This window comes from Brugia malayi, assembly GCF_000002995.4.
Source record: "Brugia malayi strain FR3 genome assembly, contig: Bm_v4_Chr1_scaffold_001, whole genome shotgun sequence".
NCBI classification, from domain to species: Eukaryota; Metazoa; Nematoda; class Chromadorea; order Rhabditida; family Onchocercidae; genus Brugia; species Brugia malayi.
Window position 1 is genome coordinate 10,668,819 of NW_025062475.1, and position 17,467 is coordinate 10,686,285.

General features: G+C 31.8%; 5 protein-coding genes across 8 annotated transcripts; 4 read left to right on the forward strand and 1 right to left on the reverse strand.

Moving 5' to 3' along the window:
• Positions 1 to 1,854: 1,854 nt before the first annotated feature.
• Positions 1,855 to 3,116, reverse strand: Bm13258 (Uncharacterized protein; the record flags this gene model as incomplete). Of its 2 annotated transcripts, none has more annotated exons than XM_043077435.1 (2): positions 1,855 to 1,893; positions 2,507 to 2,569. In XM_043077435.1, 2 exons carry the CDS (start codon positions 2,567 to 2,569, stop codon positions 1,855 to 1,857), a joined length of 102 nt encoding a protein of 33 aa, XP_042933369.1. The 2 variants fall into 2 exon arrangements, with proteins under 2 accessions (XP_042933369.1, XP_042933370.1); XM_043077436.1 differs by lacking the exon at positions 1,855 to 1,893 and adding an exon at positions 3,025 to 3,116 and having other exon boundaries at positions 2,550 to 2,571.
• Positions 3,117 to 5,870: 2,754 nt separating this feature from the next.
• On the forward strand, positions 5,871 to 6,946 carry Bm9714 (haloacid dehalogenase-like hydrolase family protein; the record flags this gene model as incomplete). 2 transcript variants are annotated; one of them, XM_043077437.1, is made up of 4 exons in its annotated part: positions 5,871 to 6,062; positions 6,264 to 6,488; positions 6,614 to 6,787; positions 6,938 to 6,946. In XM_043077437.1, 4 exons carry the CDS (start codon positions 5,871 to 5,873, stop codon positions 6,944 to 6,946), a joined length of 600 nt encoding a protein of 199 aa, XP_042933371.1. The 2 variants fall into 2 exon arrangements, with proteins under 2 accessions (XP_042933371.1, XP_001897429.1); XM_001897394.1 differs by lacking the exon at positions 6,938 to 6,946 and having other exon boundaries at positions 6,614 to 6,901.
• Positions 6,947 to 8,022: 1,076 nt separating this feature from the next.
• Positions 8,023 to 9,892, forward strand: Bm9715 (the record flags this gene model as incomplete). Of its 2 annotated transcripts, XM_043077438.1 has the most annotated exons (4): positions 8,023 to 8,043; positions 8,542 to 8,739; positions 9,169 to 9,393; positions 9,587 to 9,892. In XM_043077438.1, the coding sequence occupies 4 exons, from the start codon at positions 8,023 to 8,025 to the stop codon at positions 9,890 to 9,892; spliced, it is 750 nt and encodes a 249-aa protein (XP_042933372.1). The 2 variants fall into 2 exon arrangements, with proteins under 2 accessions (XP_042933372.1, XP_042933373.1); XM_043077439.1 differs by lacking the exon at positions 8,023 to 8,043.
• Positions 9,893 to 10,697: 805 nt separating this feature from the next.
• On the forward strand, positions 10,698 to 11,276 carry Bm4705 (tRNA-specific adenosine deaminase 2, putative; the record flags this gene model as incomplete). Its single annotated transcript, XM_001897392.1, has 1 exon — positions 10,698 to 11,276. The coding sequence occupies one exon, from the start codon at positions 10,698 to 10,700 to the stop codon at positions 11,274 to 11,276; it is 579 nt and encodes a 192-aa protein (XP_001897427.1).
• A 1,260-nt stretch (positions 11,277 to 12,536) lies between these two features.
• On the forward strand, positions 12,537 to 16,568 carry Bma-rabx-5 (Rab5 GDP/GTP exchange factor, putative; the record flags this gene model as incomplete). The annotated part of the gene is made up of 13 exons (XM_043077440.1): positions 12,537 to 12,635; positions 12,950 to 13,065; positions 13,153 to 13,277; positions 13,375 to 13,435; positions 13,756 to 13,885; positions 14,083 to 14,176; positions 14,312 to 14,402; positions 14,575 to 14,680; positions 14,751 to 14,883; positions 15,296 to 15,433; positions 15,662 to 15,810; positions 16,071 to 16,174; positions 16,301 to 16,568. 13 exons carry the CDS (start codon positions 12,537 to 12,539, stop codon positions 16,566 to 16,568), a joined length of 1,614 nt encoding a protein of 537 aa, XP_042933374.1.
• Between the last annotated feature and the right edge of the window lie 899 nt (positions 16,569 to 17,467).

Below are 17,467 nucleotides of genomic sequence, written 5' to 3' on the forward strand. Positions count from 1 at the left end.
GTGTAGCGAAACTGGAAATAAAATATATCAAATAAAATAAAATTGTATTACATCCATAAAACTAAAAGTTGTCTTATTTCATGTAGACCATTTATTTTGTTTTCATCTTCCAAATAGATTGTTTACACGGTATTAGCTTCTTATTTAGTTGACCTCATAGCTATTATTTCGTCATTAATTGTAAATTATGTTTGAATTTACACCATTAACCACTTTGGCTTAACTGACTTCCTTTATGGTTTATCAACTGGTGATTAGATTTACTTATAAACCAGGTCAAGATTAATTTCCCTTTCGGCAAGTCAATTTTTTGTAAATCGTGTACTTCGTTCATGCATACTGCTTGCTATACAAGGAGGTCACTCATGTTCAATTAGAATATATTATATACATATATTATATATATCAAACCACCATTAACATTCCAGAAATTGATCGATTATGACACTGGAATTCATAGGAACACATTCAAGAATAACTTAATCTACAGGATGACGAACAAGTTTTAGAAAGGTTCAAAGGAAATATCACAAAAAACAATGGTAGATAGCAAGTTGCTTGGCCATGGAAAGAATCCAGAATCAAATTAAACGATAATTTCGGATTGTGTCTTGGTCGCCTAAGATCCTTAACTAAACAACTTCAGAACGATGAACTCAAATATGACGAAACGATTCGCGATCAGTTACTATTTGGCATTATCGAAAAGGTATTTGCAGAGATGGACCAGTTGGAGTTACTACCAATAAAAAGAAACCGCAACGATTCCTTTGGTTAAAGGATATAAACGGACAAGTAATAGATGATAATATTGAATATTATCGATTTAAACGAGTCCCATTTGGAATAATATCATCACTACTTTTATTATCCGCTACACTTAACTATCATTTGGAAAATTACGACAATGAACTCGTTAACGAGATTAGAAAAAATCTCTATGTCGACAACACTACAGTATCAACCAAGTGTATCTACGCAAATATCAAGAAATGAAAAACATCTTTAACGATGCCTCAATGAGTGTTAGAGAATTCTTATCAAACAACAAAGAATTCAATTCTAAGATTCCCGAACAAGATCAAGCAGAGACAAACGAGTTTAAAAGGATTCTTGGTATCAATTGGAACCCAGGTGAAGACATTAATTCAAATAACCCTAAAACCTTGGAAGAATCAAGTACCAATAAAAAGAACAGTATTACAGTTCCTAGCTTCTCAATATGATCCCTTAGGATCCCTAGTTCCATGTACAATGCCGATAAAATTATTTCGTAAAAATCTTTGGAAAAAGAAAGTAAGCTGGGGCCAGTTAATAAGTATGGAGGATCAGAAGAATTGGGAAGATCTTACATGTGCATGGTCAATATATGTGAAAGATATACCACGTAATAGACACATCACTACCCGCACAAATTCATGTTTTCGCAGATGCATGTGCAGCTTCAGTATACTTCAATAAGGGGAGGATAATAAGAAGTGCTCTAATCAAGTTACCATGAGGAAGATAAATATGTTTATATCCATTGAAAATTCAACAGGAAGATACGATCAAAAATATCGAAAGTTACAATAAATGAAATTGATGAACGAGAGGAAACCATAGCTCAACGAACTAGAAGTGCTACAAAACAAACCCATAGCTCAACGAACTAGAAGTGCTACAAAACAAACCCATAGTTCAACGAACTAGAAGTGCTACAAAACAAACCCATAGCTCAACGAACTAGAAGTGCTACAAAACAAACCCATAGCTCAACGAACTAGAAGTGCTACAAAACAAACCCATAGCTCAACGAACTAGAAGTGCTACAAAACAAAGTTCAACAAAAAACAAAGAATGACTTATAACAAATCACCAAATTAAATTCTGCGTCGGAAGTGTCGCGAAACTCTAAAACATGAGAGTTGTGAATATGAGTAAGAAATATGTTCTATAAAATCTTTACAAATAATGTTCATATTTTGGACTCTTTGTTTCCAGTCTTATGTTTAACCTGAAAATCTTTTGTATATTGTTTACACGGTATTAGCTTCTCATTTAGTTCACTTCATTACTGTGTCGCTACTAATTGTAAATTATAACAACTTTTGCTTAGCTGATATCCTTTGCGGTTTGTCAATTAGAAATAGATTTTCTCTTTGTTAGACCGATCATATTATAAATCATATACTTTGTTTACGCATACAGCTTGCTATATAAGGAGGTCACTATTCTTGAAAGGACATCGTGTGTTTTTTTACTAGGAATCAGGAGATTTCAATTTCAATTGTTCTCTATAAAGTTATTGTACTTTTGCTTCTGTTCATAAAGGAATTATTATATTCCACTGTTACCACACATATTTACATCTACATCAAAGAATCTCTCTGCGATTAACAACCTCTCTCAAAATAATAAATTAAATTGTCAAATCTTCCACGACCACATTAGTTTCAGATAATGAATGAGAAATATAAATTCTAATGCAATTTAAAAAAAGAAAGAACTTATCGTCCATACTTACCTTCGATTTTCCCCAATATGGATAATTTACAAGACTGGCATAATTACAAGATTGATATTTCATATCTAAATTAAAAGGTAAGGCTAAATGTAAGGGAAAATTACTCAGTGTAATTAAAAATAAGTTTGAATAGCAGAAATTAGAAGTTATCCAACTACCTAATATCCAAAAAAGGAATCATCCTTAAACATGACATAACACTAGCAAACGCAACCTAATAAAATAAGTACCTATTAGAAGTTAAAAAAATATATTATTAAATATATTATAGATTGATACCTGACATGTAGAAATGTATAGCAAAAAAATTTAACATTTTCTTTACAGGTTTACAGATTTAAAGGAGCAATAAAAACAACTTTAACAAAAAAAGATAAAAATAATAAAGTAACGTAAACTTTAAATAACAAACAATAGTTATAGCAATTTTGAAAAACAAAGGAGTAAAAGCCATTAGTAATAACTAGGTAAATTAACAAAAATGTCAAAGCGAACTCTTAAATAAAGCGAAACAAAACCTGGAAAACCGAAGTCGGTAATTCAATTCCAAGCAAGCTATGTTCGAATTTATGAAAAAAATCTCTTCCCACAAACTTCCTGATCTGGCACTGTAAGCAAATGTCATACAAAAACATAGAATGACTATAAAATTCCCAAATTGCTCTACTTCTTTCTCCTACACCTTGAATTCAATTGTTTCTACACAACAAAATATTCCAAACAACAGGAAAATTTTTTCAGTTTAAAAAATTTTTTTTTGATTTTTCTCCTTTCAATTTTTAATTTTTTTTAGCTTTTTATTTTTTGTATTTTTTCTTTTCATATTTTCGTTCTCTTCTCCTCCCTCACTTCTAATTTTTTTTCTATTTTCACTTCTTTCTTTTGAATATGACTAACCTGCTTTGACGCATTTCCCTTTTTTGTTGCTGCAAAGAGAATGAAAAAAGATATTCTTCTTCATTAATAAAAGTATTTATCGTTGCTGGGATAGTTTATCCTTTCAATAATTGGTGAAATTAACTTGCTTAAGAGATGTGATCAGTTTAGCATAGTGAAAATCAATTTTTATCAGAATGTTGAATGGCATGCATAAAAGACTGCAATTTTAAATTGTTAAGACTGGTCAATCGGATTCGAATGACCGATTTCCAAAAAATAATAAAGCCGCTGACTGCCACTCAAACCGGGTAGGTATTAGCAACAGAAACGATCAACCTTACATGCTAGTTAATCGGACAATCAATCGTTGGGGACAAAACAAACACAAACATATAATAGTTGCATGCCTCTCCGTTTCCATCAAAATAATTCTTTTCACTTTTAGCTGAATAGCGATAAGCGATAAGTGTGGACAAATTATTAATCAGTGATAATCAGAAAGATAAAGGGAAAATATATTATGAACATACAATTTGAATGTAATGCATGCATGTCAACGACAAATCCAAAATGTTTTTTTTTTGAAAGATTTGAAAGATTTGTTTTGGGAGAAAGATTTGAAAAATTTGTTTTGGGAGAGGTTTGCTGATCTCGAGGAGATTTGTTAGATGTAGATATTAATTATATGGGGTAGCACAGGAGTATAATAATTCCTTTATCAACAGTAGCAGTAGTACAATAAGTTTTACAGAATTGTGAGGAAAGTAATGATAGGAAGTAACAATTTGATAATCGAAGTCCCTACCCTACAGCCAGGAAGTAACAATTTGATAATCGAAGTCCCTACCCTACAGCCAGGAAGTAACAATTTGATAATCGAAGTCCCTACCCTACAGCCAGGAAGTAACAATTTGATAATCGAAGTCCCTACCTCCGTTGTCATATGATTAAGCCAATAAAACAAAAAAAAAAAAAAAACTCAGTAAAACGAATAAAGAGTGTATTCCAGGTGGAGGCAGAAGGGATGAGCGAGAGTGACGAAAATAGTATTGATGGCTGTGGAAACAAAAGACTGCGAAATAATTCTTTACATATATGTGTCTGTATGTGTGTGTGTATGTGTCTGCATGTATGTGTGTATGTGTTTGTGTGTGATTTCTGCTTGGATGATTTTGTCAATTTGCGCTTCCGTTGTGAAATGCAAAAGACGAAAGTTCTATGAGAGGTGCGCTAATTGATGTCATTCAGCATATGGTTAATAGATGGTGTATTGGTATCAGAAGATGCATTTGATGTGTTCACTGATTAAATTCCCTACAACTATTCATATGACATCGATTTATTGAAGGTAAGCATTACTTAGTGATGGAAATATAAACGAATATGACATTAGACGTAGATGGATTGTTTCGGAGTGATTTATAGTTGTTAATGTCAAACTTCTTCGAAATTATAGTGGACAGTTTGTGATAGATAAGAAGTAAGACTTGATAAAAATGCGAAAACACAAAACTATCAACTGATTGTCGACTGCTGCACACTTTTAGTATTTTTTTTTTCTAGTAATTTAAGTAAAATTCAACTTCTTTTTTTATTGGTCACATCTAGTTATAATCTGACATGTGGAAATTTCTCGATTTTAATTGTGATGATTTGGCACTATTTTCGTTAGAATCTGTTGACTAGTCTATGCGAGTTGGCCTTATGGATCGAGTTTTGTTGAAAAGTACAACAGAAATTATAGTTATGTATTGGCGAATTCATTGGAGACAGTGAATTGCTGTGGTGTATATTACTGATTTAACATTTATTTCTATATTATATACCTATTTCACTTACTGACCTAATTCCATGTTCAATGTAGAAATCTTAATTCGTCAAAAACTGATTGATTGGTTTTCATTGGATTGAGGGTGTGTATCTAACTTAACAGTTTTTACAAATTGTTTTTTAATAGTTTTTATAAATTTTTTAAATGATTTTTACAGATTTTTTATAAAAATTTATAAATTTCAAGGTCTTAATGATTTCCATTATCAGTAGAGATAAATAACCCGTTCTATATTTATTATTTATTTCAGTTGCTTGTTGCTAAAACGTAATCTTTCTGGCAGTTATAATTACTGTATTTGAGTATTTTATATTATGCTATTTCTGATGGTACAGCTTTATTACAGATTACGTGATTGAGGGGGTTGATCATTTGATTAGATATTTGCTGCGAGCTTAACCAAGTATTGTTGTCAATTTCTGTAGAATTTCATTTCTGAATAACATTTAAATAAATTCTATGAAGTATAGTACATAGTATGATGATGGAGCATACTATTAATATACTTAAATCACTTCTTCATATTTATCTTTTAAAGTGTTACATTATAAAGAAAATTCGATTTCCGCGTATTAAGTTCCGGATTATCGTTTGTATTGTGGTGGGTTCTCGTATAATACAAATAAATGTTTTTAAATTAGATTTTCAGGGAAAATGAATATTTTAAGTCCAGAAATCACCCATATAATATTTGACTTGGATGGACTATTGCTTGATTCAGAAACAATTTATACCCAAGTCAATACAGAACTAATGAAAAGTTATGGTAGGGAGTACACGATGGAATTAAAGACAAAGACAACTGGTATGAAGATGGATGATGCAATTCAAACGATGCTTGAGCATGTATGTCTTTACTTTCTGTTCTTATTGTTATTCTAAACTCTCACGATCCAGAATCAGATCTAAGCAATTTGAAATTCATAATGCATTCTTTGTTCAAACTACATTATCTTTTGCGGTCTTCTTGTCATTTGGAAAATTTTTCAAAAGTAATAAGAAAAATTCACCCAATTTTATTGCTTGAGTTTCAAAGTCAGTTTTCAGGAACACTTGATTGGCACAGTAAATTTGAAAGAGTACAGAGAGAAATATTTGGACTTACTAGGTAAGCATCTCCCTGAAAGTCGATTATTACCCGGCGCTATGCAACTGGCGAAACATTTTGCTAAACATAAAATTCCAACAGCAATATGCAGTGGATCTAATACTTTTGAATTCGATGCGAAAATGAAAAATCAAAAGGAATTGTCTGATCTCATTCCACTTCATGTAATTGTGTTAAAAATTTTTCTTCATCTCAAAATCATCTGCAAATACTAAAAATTTTAATTTATGTTACCCAGGAAATATACAGTGTACCATGCAGTATATTGAAACCTCACGTATTTGTACAGGTTCTAACTGGCGATGATCCGCATGTTAAAAAAGGAAAGCCGGAGCCAGATGGATTTTTGGAGACAATGCGGCGATTTTCAGTAAAACCGGAAAGCGCCGCTCATGTTTTAGTGTTTGAAGATTCGATAAATGGTGTTTATGCTGCGTTAGCAGCTGGGATGCATGTTGTGATGGTACCAGATTTGCGTTATTCAAGTCCTGAAAAATGTAGAGATAAAATAACTTTGGTATTGAATAGTTTGGAGGAATTTAAACCAGAAATGTTTGGCTTACCACCATTTGATTAAATTTAAGCGTTTTTGCGGTATTTTATGATGCTTCAGCTGTACTGATAAAGGATATCATAATTCGAGGTGTTATTATCCATACCTCAGTGCACAGTGCTGTAGATTGTAGGAGAGTCTTTTCTTGCTCGTAACGATGAGTGCAGAGCATCGCTAAAGAAACAACTCCGTGTAAGTTAATTGTTTAATCATTATTTGCTCTAAAGCTTGAGAATGTATTTTTACTTACATATATTTGTTAGGTATTAAATTACTACAAACCATTAAAATTCGTCGATTGTTTAAATTATGAAAACTTTAGAAATAAAATTTTTATTTCTCAATAAGCATAACACTTCCTCAATTTTATCTCACTATATGTGGACATCTGTAATTAAAAGAAAATTTGTGCATTCACTGGTGTAACCATTCTAAGCACAAGTGGAATATTGGGAACAGTCATAGGTTGACTAATAGTCGCTATAATTTGTTTCTTATATGAATGTGAAGTTTGTAATCCTGCGGAGTCCTAAGATACGTAATCTTATCAGTATAGCTATGTAGCTGTATATCATATAACGTCCTCATTGTCAAAGCTTATGGAGCTAAAGGTTCTTGCGATATTTTTTCGCATTAACAATTTAGTTTGAATGGAAATATTCTCCGACGTTAGTAGTGAGAAATGAAGTTAGGAAAAAGACAAAAAGAGTTTTTGCTGTTCGACTGTAGTACGGTAACATTTTTGACTTCGAAAAGTAATTGATTTCAAAGCAAAGTAACTTCATTTCAGTTTGTTTCTTATATAAATATGGAGTTTGTAATCCTGTAGTTGTGTTGGGAAATTGCGTTAGTAAGCAATGAGATAGAAAAAGCAAAAAAGCATTAGTAAGCACTAAGATAGAAGAACGAGGAATGAGAGAATGGATAGAGGGTGTAATAGCCTGTTAGTATTTCTCTCACTACATATGTTTTAAGCCTAGCATAAAAGTGTAAGCCAGTATTATCTCAGAAGAGAGCTGCAGCATTCTTCATCAGTTGACACTTTCTGGTGCAGCTATAGCTAGTGCTGACATTTCCGGCGCAGTGTGTCTGATTTCCTATCAGTGCAAGCATTACTGGTCTTTATTTTTCGATCTCTCATAAAGATGAACACCGAATCATGTGACGTAAGTTTTAAATGATCCATCTTTTACATTATAGAATGTTTTTAGCCTCACTGAAAGCAGATTTTGAGAAATGAATTACTTAGATAAATGTAATAAAAAACGCAATTGCAAGCAAATGTCACATATTGATTTACGCCACTGACATAGTAATACTTTTGACGATAATTCTGAATCCATAAATTACTTATCTGTCAGTTGTGTATACAGCATATGATGTTCAGGTTTGATAAGTACCAGTTCGTAGTGATTTGTTCTACACTTCAGACAGGGATTAGAAGTCTTAAGAATTTGAATATCTGAATAGAAATGTAGAAATGAATAAATAAAAGCACAGAAATGTCTCATTTTATGCAGTGTTTCAAAATTGAGCGTGGTAGATTGCTGGTACGTACATGTGGAAATATGAAAGATATATTATTTTCGATAAAGATTGAAATTATGATGAAATATAAAGTGGCGCTCCACAATGACTTTCATTTTCACCACTTTTTGTTTCAGATGGCTGTCATGAAGTCAATGTTGAAGATAACACATGTGATTTTTGATTTGGATGGCTTATTGATCGATACTGAAGTAGTATTCTCGAAGGTAAACCAGTGTTTATTGTCGAAATATAATAAGGAATTCACTTCGCATTTGAGAGGTTTGGTGACGGGAATGCCTAAGAAAGCCGCTGTAACATACATACTTGAACACGTTTGTTTATTTTTTATTCTCTGTTCAAAACATTTTGTATAGCAAGCGACAATTCCATAATATTGAAAATATGTTGCTTCATCCCGTTTCATCCTCATTATGATTCCATTTTAATTCTATGTTATGAACTTCATTTAGCCTGTTGCAAAAATTAAAATCACTTAAATTGCCAAAGAGATCTAAATATAAGACAACATTGTTGAAATTACTAGAGTAGTTTTGATGCTTTATCTGCGTTACCTTAATTGTCCTTCAAAAAAATCTTCAGAAATTTGCGAATTCCTGCATATCACAATGGGAAAAAAGCTTCGAAAGATCAATTTTTAATTAGCTCTACTAATTGATTTTTTGATAAGATACGAAGTAGTTAATAAAAAGTTTGCTTAAAGGTTTTTTTTAGTAAATCTTGTAATTAAACATCGTTTCTAGGAAAAACTGTCCGGGAAAGTCGACGTTGACGAGTACTGTAGAAAGTATGATGAAATGGCGGAAGAAATGTTACCAAAATGTTCATTAATGCCTGGCGTGTTGAAGCTTATACGGCATTTAAAGGCTCACAGTATACCTATGGCTATATGTACTGGTTCAACCAAAAAAGAATTTGAGCTCAAAACTCAGTATCATAAGGAGCTTTTGGATTTGATATCTTTGAGGGCAAGTTTTTTTTTTTTTTGAGATTCAAATATATTATAAATTTTTTGTATGCTACATTATGTTAAAAAAGTTTCCCTTCTTTGCTCTCGTTTTGAAAGTATGTGTTCAGAAAACAGGCATTGAAGTTCGAAGTTTAACTGCTGAAGTTCTCAGACAATTAAAAAGAGGAAAACAAATAATTTCATTCATTCAGGTTTTATCGGGTGATGATCCTGCCGTCAAACGAGGGAAACCGGCTCCAGATCCCTTCCTGGTAACAATGGCTAGGTTCGAAGAGAAACCTGAGAAAGCTAAAAATGTTCTCGTTTTCGAAGATGCAACTAATGGAGTATATGCAGCAGTAGCAGCTGGCATGCATGTTGTTATGGTACCAGATTTAACTTACATGAAGATTCCTGATGAACTGCAAAATAAAATTAATTTGATACTTAGAAGTTTAGAAGATTTCAAACCAGAAAGCGTAGGATTGCCGGCGTACGATAGAGACAATAGCAAATAAGTTGTTGCTACCTTGCAGATTTTTTCTTGCAATTTCACAAAATGCAGGTATTCAAACTATTGTGGTTATCGGCGGATTTTTCTAGAATTCTGTAAGATATAAAAATTTTCATGTATTGTTAAAGTAGAGTGATATAAAATTATCTTTATTTATTCATACCATTTCCATAGATTTTTTTGATATGATTTCATTCATCTTTCCAATCTGTAGTAGTTGTGTTTAGACCTTATCTGTGATGCTTATGTTGTGTTATTCAACTATTAATAAAGCTGTGTTTTCATTTCTCCATAACCAGTTCATCACCGTTAATACGATCATCTATACTGATTATTCCATCAGAAGAGGAAGCAATTATTTTAGATGTTCCCGTGAATGCTATTAGATATTCATATTGTATTCGATATTGCGATGCTGAATACATTCTACGTTCTCTGATGTTACAGGTTCACATATCCAATGCAACTTCACTATATTTCTCTTCCCTACCAATTAAGACGTAGTAATTAAAGTTTTCAGAAGATGTTCTGGGAAGTTCTGCTGTGTACAGAAATCTATTCAATTAAAATTTAACTAAAGTTTTTTTATCCAATCAGTCCGTGCACTTTTTTCAATAAAATGACTTGGATTGGATTTCTGTTATAGGTTTATGGATTACTTTGTTCCTTTTACAACTTGGATTGTCCATCTGTGTTTTTTCAGCAGAAGTTAGAAGTCGTGAAGTAATTGCGGCCAGGTCAGTGTTTGACCGAAGTCACTTGGTCCTTAGATGGTTTATTTCTAGCGAAGTGCTGTGGATGTTGTACTGATGTCATTGGAAGAGAAATTAAACAAGGAAGAAGTTCATTTTTTGAATCGAGCCTTTGAAATAGCTGTAGATGCAGTTGCTAATAATGAAGTTCCTGTTGGTTGTGTTTTTGTTTTCGAAGGTCAAGAAGTAGCTTTTGGGCGAAATGATGTAAATCGTTCGAAGAATCCCACGTATCATGCAGAAATGGTTGCTCTTGAAATGATGAAACAGTGGTGCACGGATAACGGACGTGAGTTGGAGGACGTAATGCGCTGCACGACTCTATACGTTACCCTTGAACCATGCATCATGTGTGCTTCAGCATTATATCATCTGCATTTGAAAAAAATCTTATATGGTGCAGCAAATGAACGATTTGGTGGTTTACTTAGTGTTGGAACAAGGGAAAAGTATGGAGCTAAACATTTCATTGAAATTATGCCAAATCTTAATGTTAGTCGGGCTGTGAAGTTGTTGAAAGAATTTTATGAGAAGCAAAATCCATTTTGTCCAGAAGAAAAACGAAAAATAAAGAAACCAAAGAAGTCACGAAGCATTGATGACACTTCCGATGACGTTACTGTTGTAGATATCTGATTCTTTTCAACTTAGATCTTTTCGATCAAATGTTCATTTAAGTTATTGTTTGTGATTTATATTTTTGTTTCATTCGGAGTCAAACAAATTGGTTGTTGAAAATATTGTTTCGATTTCTGTACCTTAAAATAATATCGTGCCTTCATTTAGATTTTTCAATTTCTTAAATCCTAAAATTAGCACATTTGAGTTTTTCATATTTTTTTCCTAATTTTTTAAAGAAGTTTATTTTCCACTGCTGATATTTGTATTGCTTGATGATCAGTTAAATAATGAAGCTAGAATTTTCTTTTCATTTCATGTAGTTACGCAATTAATAGGTTCTTCATTGCTAGTTTAATTGAAACGCTATACTGGAAAATTCATTTTATTATTGCTTGCAAAGGAATTTGTTGTATATTTAGGTATTCATTTTGTGCAAGTGCAAATAGGTCTTTATTGACAAAAACTGAAAATTATATTTTTGAAGTTGTTCGGAAATTAATGGATTATATAAAGTCGTAAATTAAAAAAAATTATATATGATGGAGTGTTTTAAGACCATTTGATCACAGTGCTTATAAGCAGAATGGATGATACTTTTGCTGATTATAGCTTCTTTTTTTTTTTTGTTTAGCTTAGACATAGCCAGAATTTTTATTGGATTAATTTTATATATCATTCGCGATGCATAAGAAGTAAAATTCAAATATCTGATTTTTTAAGCTCCTTATTTATGTTCTACTGAGCGTTTTATTCATCTTAAGAATTCTAAAATTTTATCAAAATCAGGTTTTTGAATTATTTGTTTACCTCGGAAATACACTTTGCATGTAATAAGAATACTTACAATCCTTACTGATAATTGCAACTATTTCAAATTGCCCACTTGGTATATTTAGGTTAGTTTTTTACTTAATTAAGTGCATGTAGGTTAGTTTTTACTTAATTAAATGGTTGAAGTATAGATAAATTGTCTTCAAACAGGCTTTCATGGTTTTATTGGTACCATTGTTAATTGCAGTATATTATTAAACATCGGTTGGTCATTGTTGATTTTTGATTTCCGAGTAAACCGGTATTGTTATTTGTGGTTCTCACCTTTTTCATTGTTAATTTTTCCAGTTCATTGAATAATTGAAATTCCATTTGCTACGTGTTGTCGTGTTTTGAGTTTAAACTATTGGTTGTTTCTCCTCTCGAATTATTTTAGTTTCATCGTATCTTTTCTATAGTGATATCAGCATTATTGTTTAGATCTTAAAATTTAGCGAATTCAAGATGGATGGGACTGAAGTAGCGAATAATGGAACTCAAGAACTGCTGAAGTCTTCTTCATCTGATAAACGATTGAGAGTGCAAATTACGGAAGGAGATCTGGTATAATCTTTATAGTTTTTAATTGGATGTTTACTTTCTTTGCTTTCTTAATCCTAATTACAAAACTACACTTTAGTCATTGGAAATCTGAATTGAATAACTAAGAATATTGTAGTGATTGAACGGTAACTAATATGTAAGCATGGATTTTTCATGGATTTTTTTCTTAACCTTCAGATAAGCCAGGTCAGTTTTATCATGTTTTTGCAGCTAGAAATTAGGTAGTCGTTGAAGATGAGGAAAGCTTTATCTTGTTCTCAGAGTTAGACTAGATTTTGCCAGGACAAGAAAAATATGGCAATTAGTTTTTGCAGCTTTGTGTTAATCAGTGTGGTTTCTACGGTACACCACAATGGAAAGGGAGATGCTCGAAGTGTTGGCGAGCTTATCAAATGGAGGAGAAGAAAGCACAGTGCTATACTAAAAATAGGTTCTCAATAATTTTTTTCAAAAAATTCTGGGTTTTTATTTTGCTTACTGAGTTCCCTGCAAGTCAGTCTGTGTTTTTTATTTGTAGAGAACTTCTAAGTTTCGAGAAATTTGAAGGACGTCGGAAGCTATCAACAGAAAGTCGTTCACTTACGTTAAAATCGATTCTTCGAAAATCACCATCACTAACTGCTAATTCAAACTCCTCTCAAGGTTTGTCATTATTTGCATGTTATATTCAGCACTTCTGATAAGCTTGCGAAAAACAAATTTCATTTTTTTTTTCTCTTTTTTAAATATTTCGTTTGAGAAATGGTATTTACAACATCTGCATCACATTCTACACTACCATCTCCTGTTACACCAATAAGGTATTTCATTTTCTTTTTTCTTTGATAGCACTTATTTGTATCTTTTTCTTTTAGTAGTTTCGTTTATTTCCGGTAATTTTTCTTCCATTTTACTTCTTAGCATGAACTTATAATTTAAAACATCTCCAATCTTTCTTCACTGCATATATATTAAAAAAAGAAAAAAGCAAGAGACGTAATAAGGGTGGATGAAAATTACATTAGTTTAAAAGAGAATAAAATCCAAAAGTTTAGTCGTTTCTTTACGCATATTACTGGAAAAATAATTGACTTTCATTGTTCTAATTTATGAAGAACATTTATTAATAACCAACTTCCAGACATCGTCTTAGTGAAGAAAGCAGCTCTGCTTATGATCGTTTTCACGAGTTTCTTCAAAATAATCTTCCGCAATCAGCTGCTCATGAAATAGCTCAGCAAACGCATCACGCTGTTGATAAAATTCTAGAAGTTAGCTTGATTTTCCTATCCAAATTTAATCATAGATAAGCAAAACACTGAGCAGGAATGCTTCAGTTCTCGAAATAAATTTTTTTTGAAATGATAAAATTTGAAGAGTTTTCTTGCTTACGACTACTTTTTGTAATTCTCTAGAATTGGGTTCGTTAAACTGGTACTTGAAATTGTGTAGCTTATTTGATTTCTAGCAGCAGAACGTTAATATGGATGACCTCTCAAGTATGGTGCAACATTTTTATCAGGTTTTAGCAGACAAAATGCGTCACAACCCCATTATAAGTGGTAACTGTTTCGTTGTTAAAAATAAGTTTTTGAAATATTAATGTAGAACATAGAGAGCTTCATGAGTCTTAACATATTTTACGAAATAGTTCAGCAATTCATATATCTGATATGCCATGTTTCGTGAAATTTCAGGTTCATTGATTGATGTGAGTGTTGAAGAAGTAATGGGAGAAGTAGAGCAATATATATGTGTACGGGCTTATAGCACATTGTTCTGCGCTAGGCATGTCATTTTGTTTTTTTCTGAACATGTATTTATTTAATTTTGTCCGGTTCATAAAATCTTTTATGACTATTAAGATTACTTTTGTTATGGAGTAGAGTATCAGTAGAATTCTTGACTTTTTCTCATTTTGTTTAAAATTTTAAATATCTAAATTAGAATGTTTTTCTAGAGCTGACGAAGAAACTGCAGATCTATCTTTGCAAGATAGAATACGATCTTTGAATTGGGTTACAGCTGGTTTTCTGGAAACCACTCTTGATTTTAGTCAGGAATCGGTAAATTGCATCACTTCATCTGACGTATTCATTATTAAAAGACTTACATTTGAAAGTTTTTAATTGACAGGTTCGTGATAAATTGGATGAAGCAATAACTGAGATTATTGATATGAACAGTCATCGTGGAGCAGCAGAAAAATTGCAATGTTTGGTTCGTTGCTCAAAAATGATCTTCGAGGCACTAAAGGAAAGTCGCTCAGGTTGGTGATATTGATCAGTACCAATGCTCTGGAACTTATTTTAATGTATCCTCGTAACATTGTAGTCGTTTTGATTAATATTAATAGTTATGCTGAGATGTATTTTTAAATTGTTAAAACAGCTGTTAACGAGTCATCACAGAATGTAAAATACTTTTTACTAGTAGAATAAGTCTGTAATAAGTCAGAATAATTTCTGTTTTTTTTTTTCTTTTTTTTTAACAAATCTAAAAAAAATACATCTTAGTATAACTACTTTTTTTTTGTGGTAGTAAGATTTTCTTTTTTTTTTTTATAGGCCCACAAAACCAATTTTTAAATACATCTTTTTTATTAATTCTTTGGAATTGTTATTCCTTTCCATAACTGCGATATACGTACGGTTTATCCTAAGATGTTTTTTTATTTGTAGGCGCTCCGGCTGGTGCCGATGAATATTTGCCGGTTTTGATTTTTGTAATTCTAAAGGGAAATCCACCACTTATTCAATCGAACGTCAAGTTTGTCAGTCGATTTGCTCTACCTGCCAGGGTTTTAAGTGGCGAGTCAGGTTGTTCGACTCTTAACTTTTTTGTAAAAGAATAAAAAAATAAAGTTGGAAATTGCTTTTTTTCGGGGGTTTTTTTTTTTAATTTTTTGAATTAATTGCCATTAGGCAAGTATATTAAATTGTTACCGATAAGACGAAAAAATATTTTTGTAAAATTGGTGAGATCACAACTGATGCAAATAAAATTACTCCAATAATTTTCCGTCATCATGTGTTTCTGCTTTTCAGGTTATTACTTTACGAATGTGAGTTGTGCGCTACAATTTGTGCAGAATATGAATGCCGAAAGCTTAAAAATGCCAGAAGAAGAATTTGAAGCGTATACTTCAGGTCATCAAGTACCTCCACTAAACGCAATGAATATGGGATGTAACCAGGTGTCACCCATTTTTATATTCGGCAGAAATTTCTTTCTTTATTTATTTTTTGGATTAATTTGCCAAAGACGAGCATTTTGAACTGTTACCAAATAGAAAAATTTCCTTTGATGTCTTTTTTTTAAATTGAAAAATTGGTTGATAAAACTTGACTGATGCATTTTTTTACTGATCAAAAATTTGAATTTTTTTGGCGTTATTATCAATAATAGTCTATTCGATTTATTTTCATAATTATATACACAGATAATTTTGTTCAGTCGATCCGGACTATGGAAAATTCCTTGGTACAGGTACGCCAACTACTTGAGAGACAGAAAAATTTGAAGGGACTCATGAACGACCTTGAAATACGTGTGAAAAGGTAGTACTACTTCAGAGTTATATGCAAAAATTTTTCTGTTTCATTTGCAATTGCATGTGTTTGAAATTGGGTAATTTCCTCTCTTTCATTTAAGGTGAGATTTTAATGAAATATTTTGCATTGCAGGGAAACAGATGAATTATCAGCAGAAGTAGATAAAATTCTCAATACATATCCATCAAAAGAACTAAAGCATTTAACCGAGCAAGTTATGATTGAAGAAGCGAAATTACTTGAATCTCTTTCAACGCCATCGTCCATTTTACTCAGCACTTCGCAGTCTTCTCGAGAACTTGACATTGTTGATAAAGACAGTGGAGATATCGAAGATCATAGCGATTATGAAAAGGATGCTACTGCATCTCAACCATCATCTGTTCAGAATTTATCATAGTATTTTTATCTGTTCTGTTTCGATTATAAGATTAAAAGGACACAAGAACAATGTCAACTGTGCATCTTATTTTGCATTTCAACATGTTGGTATGTTTTTACGGGTGAATCGCAGTTGTAAAATCTTAATATTTGTGGTTAAATAATAGATGAAAATTAAGACATTTCCCAACGTGAAATTGAAGTATTAATAAATAACTTTGTTTTCACATTATTATGTTCAGTTTTTGCTCTCTTCAGAAATCGCCATTTTTTTTTTTTTTTTTTTTTTTATTAATTTCCATCAGACAAGAATAAAACCACTTCATTAAGAGCAAAAGGAACAACAAAACGGAATTTTACAGATTTATACTTTAGGTTTGTCGAATTCTGTAATCAGTATGACTGCATATGTTGTTCTTTGGCAAAATGCTTCTATAAGTATGATTTAATGTGGAATATTTGAACTAGATGTTGAATAATATGACCTTATCACCGTCATTCACTTTGAGACTTTCAGGTTGATCTTATAAGAATTTATATTTTATGCTACGAAGCTGTGTAGACTATTCAGTCTAAAAGTTCTACATGGAAAGTACTAGGTTTAATTCGCTATGGTTGGTAATGAAGTGGGTTTTTTCTCTGATTGCTATATTAAAGTCAGTACACTCGTCCGTTGTACTAATTAATGTTTAATTTTAAAGCTGCTCGATACAACCTTCAGTAATTCGTCATGAAAAATTGTTCATTTTAAAATGTTTCAAATCTTAGAAAATATTGCAAATAACGTTTTTGGAGTGGTCACTGATAAGCTTTTTTTATTACCGAGTTATCAATTATCTAGGATAAAGTTAAATCATAAAGCGAGCATTTGGTCTTCAATCTGATGATAATCTGGGGATGCATTTGAATATCATTGGA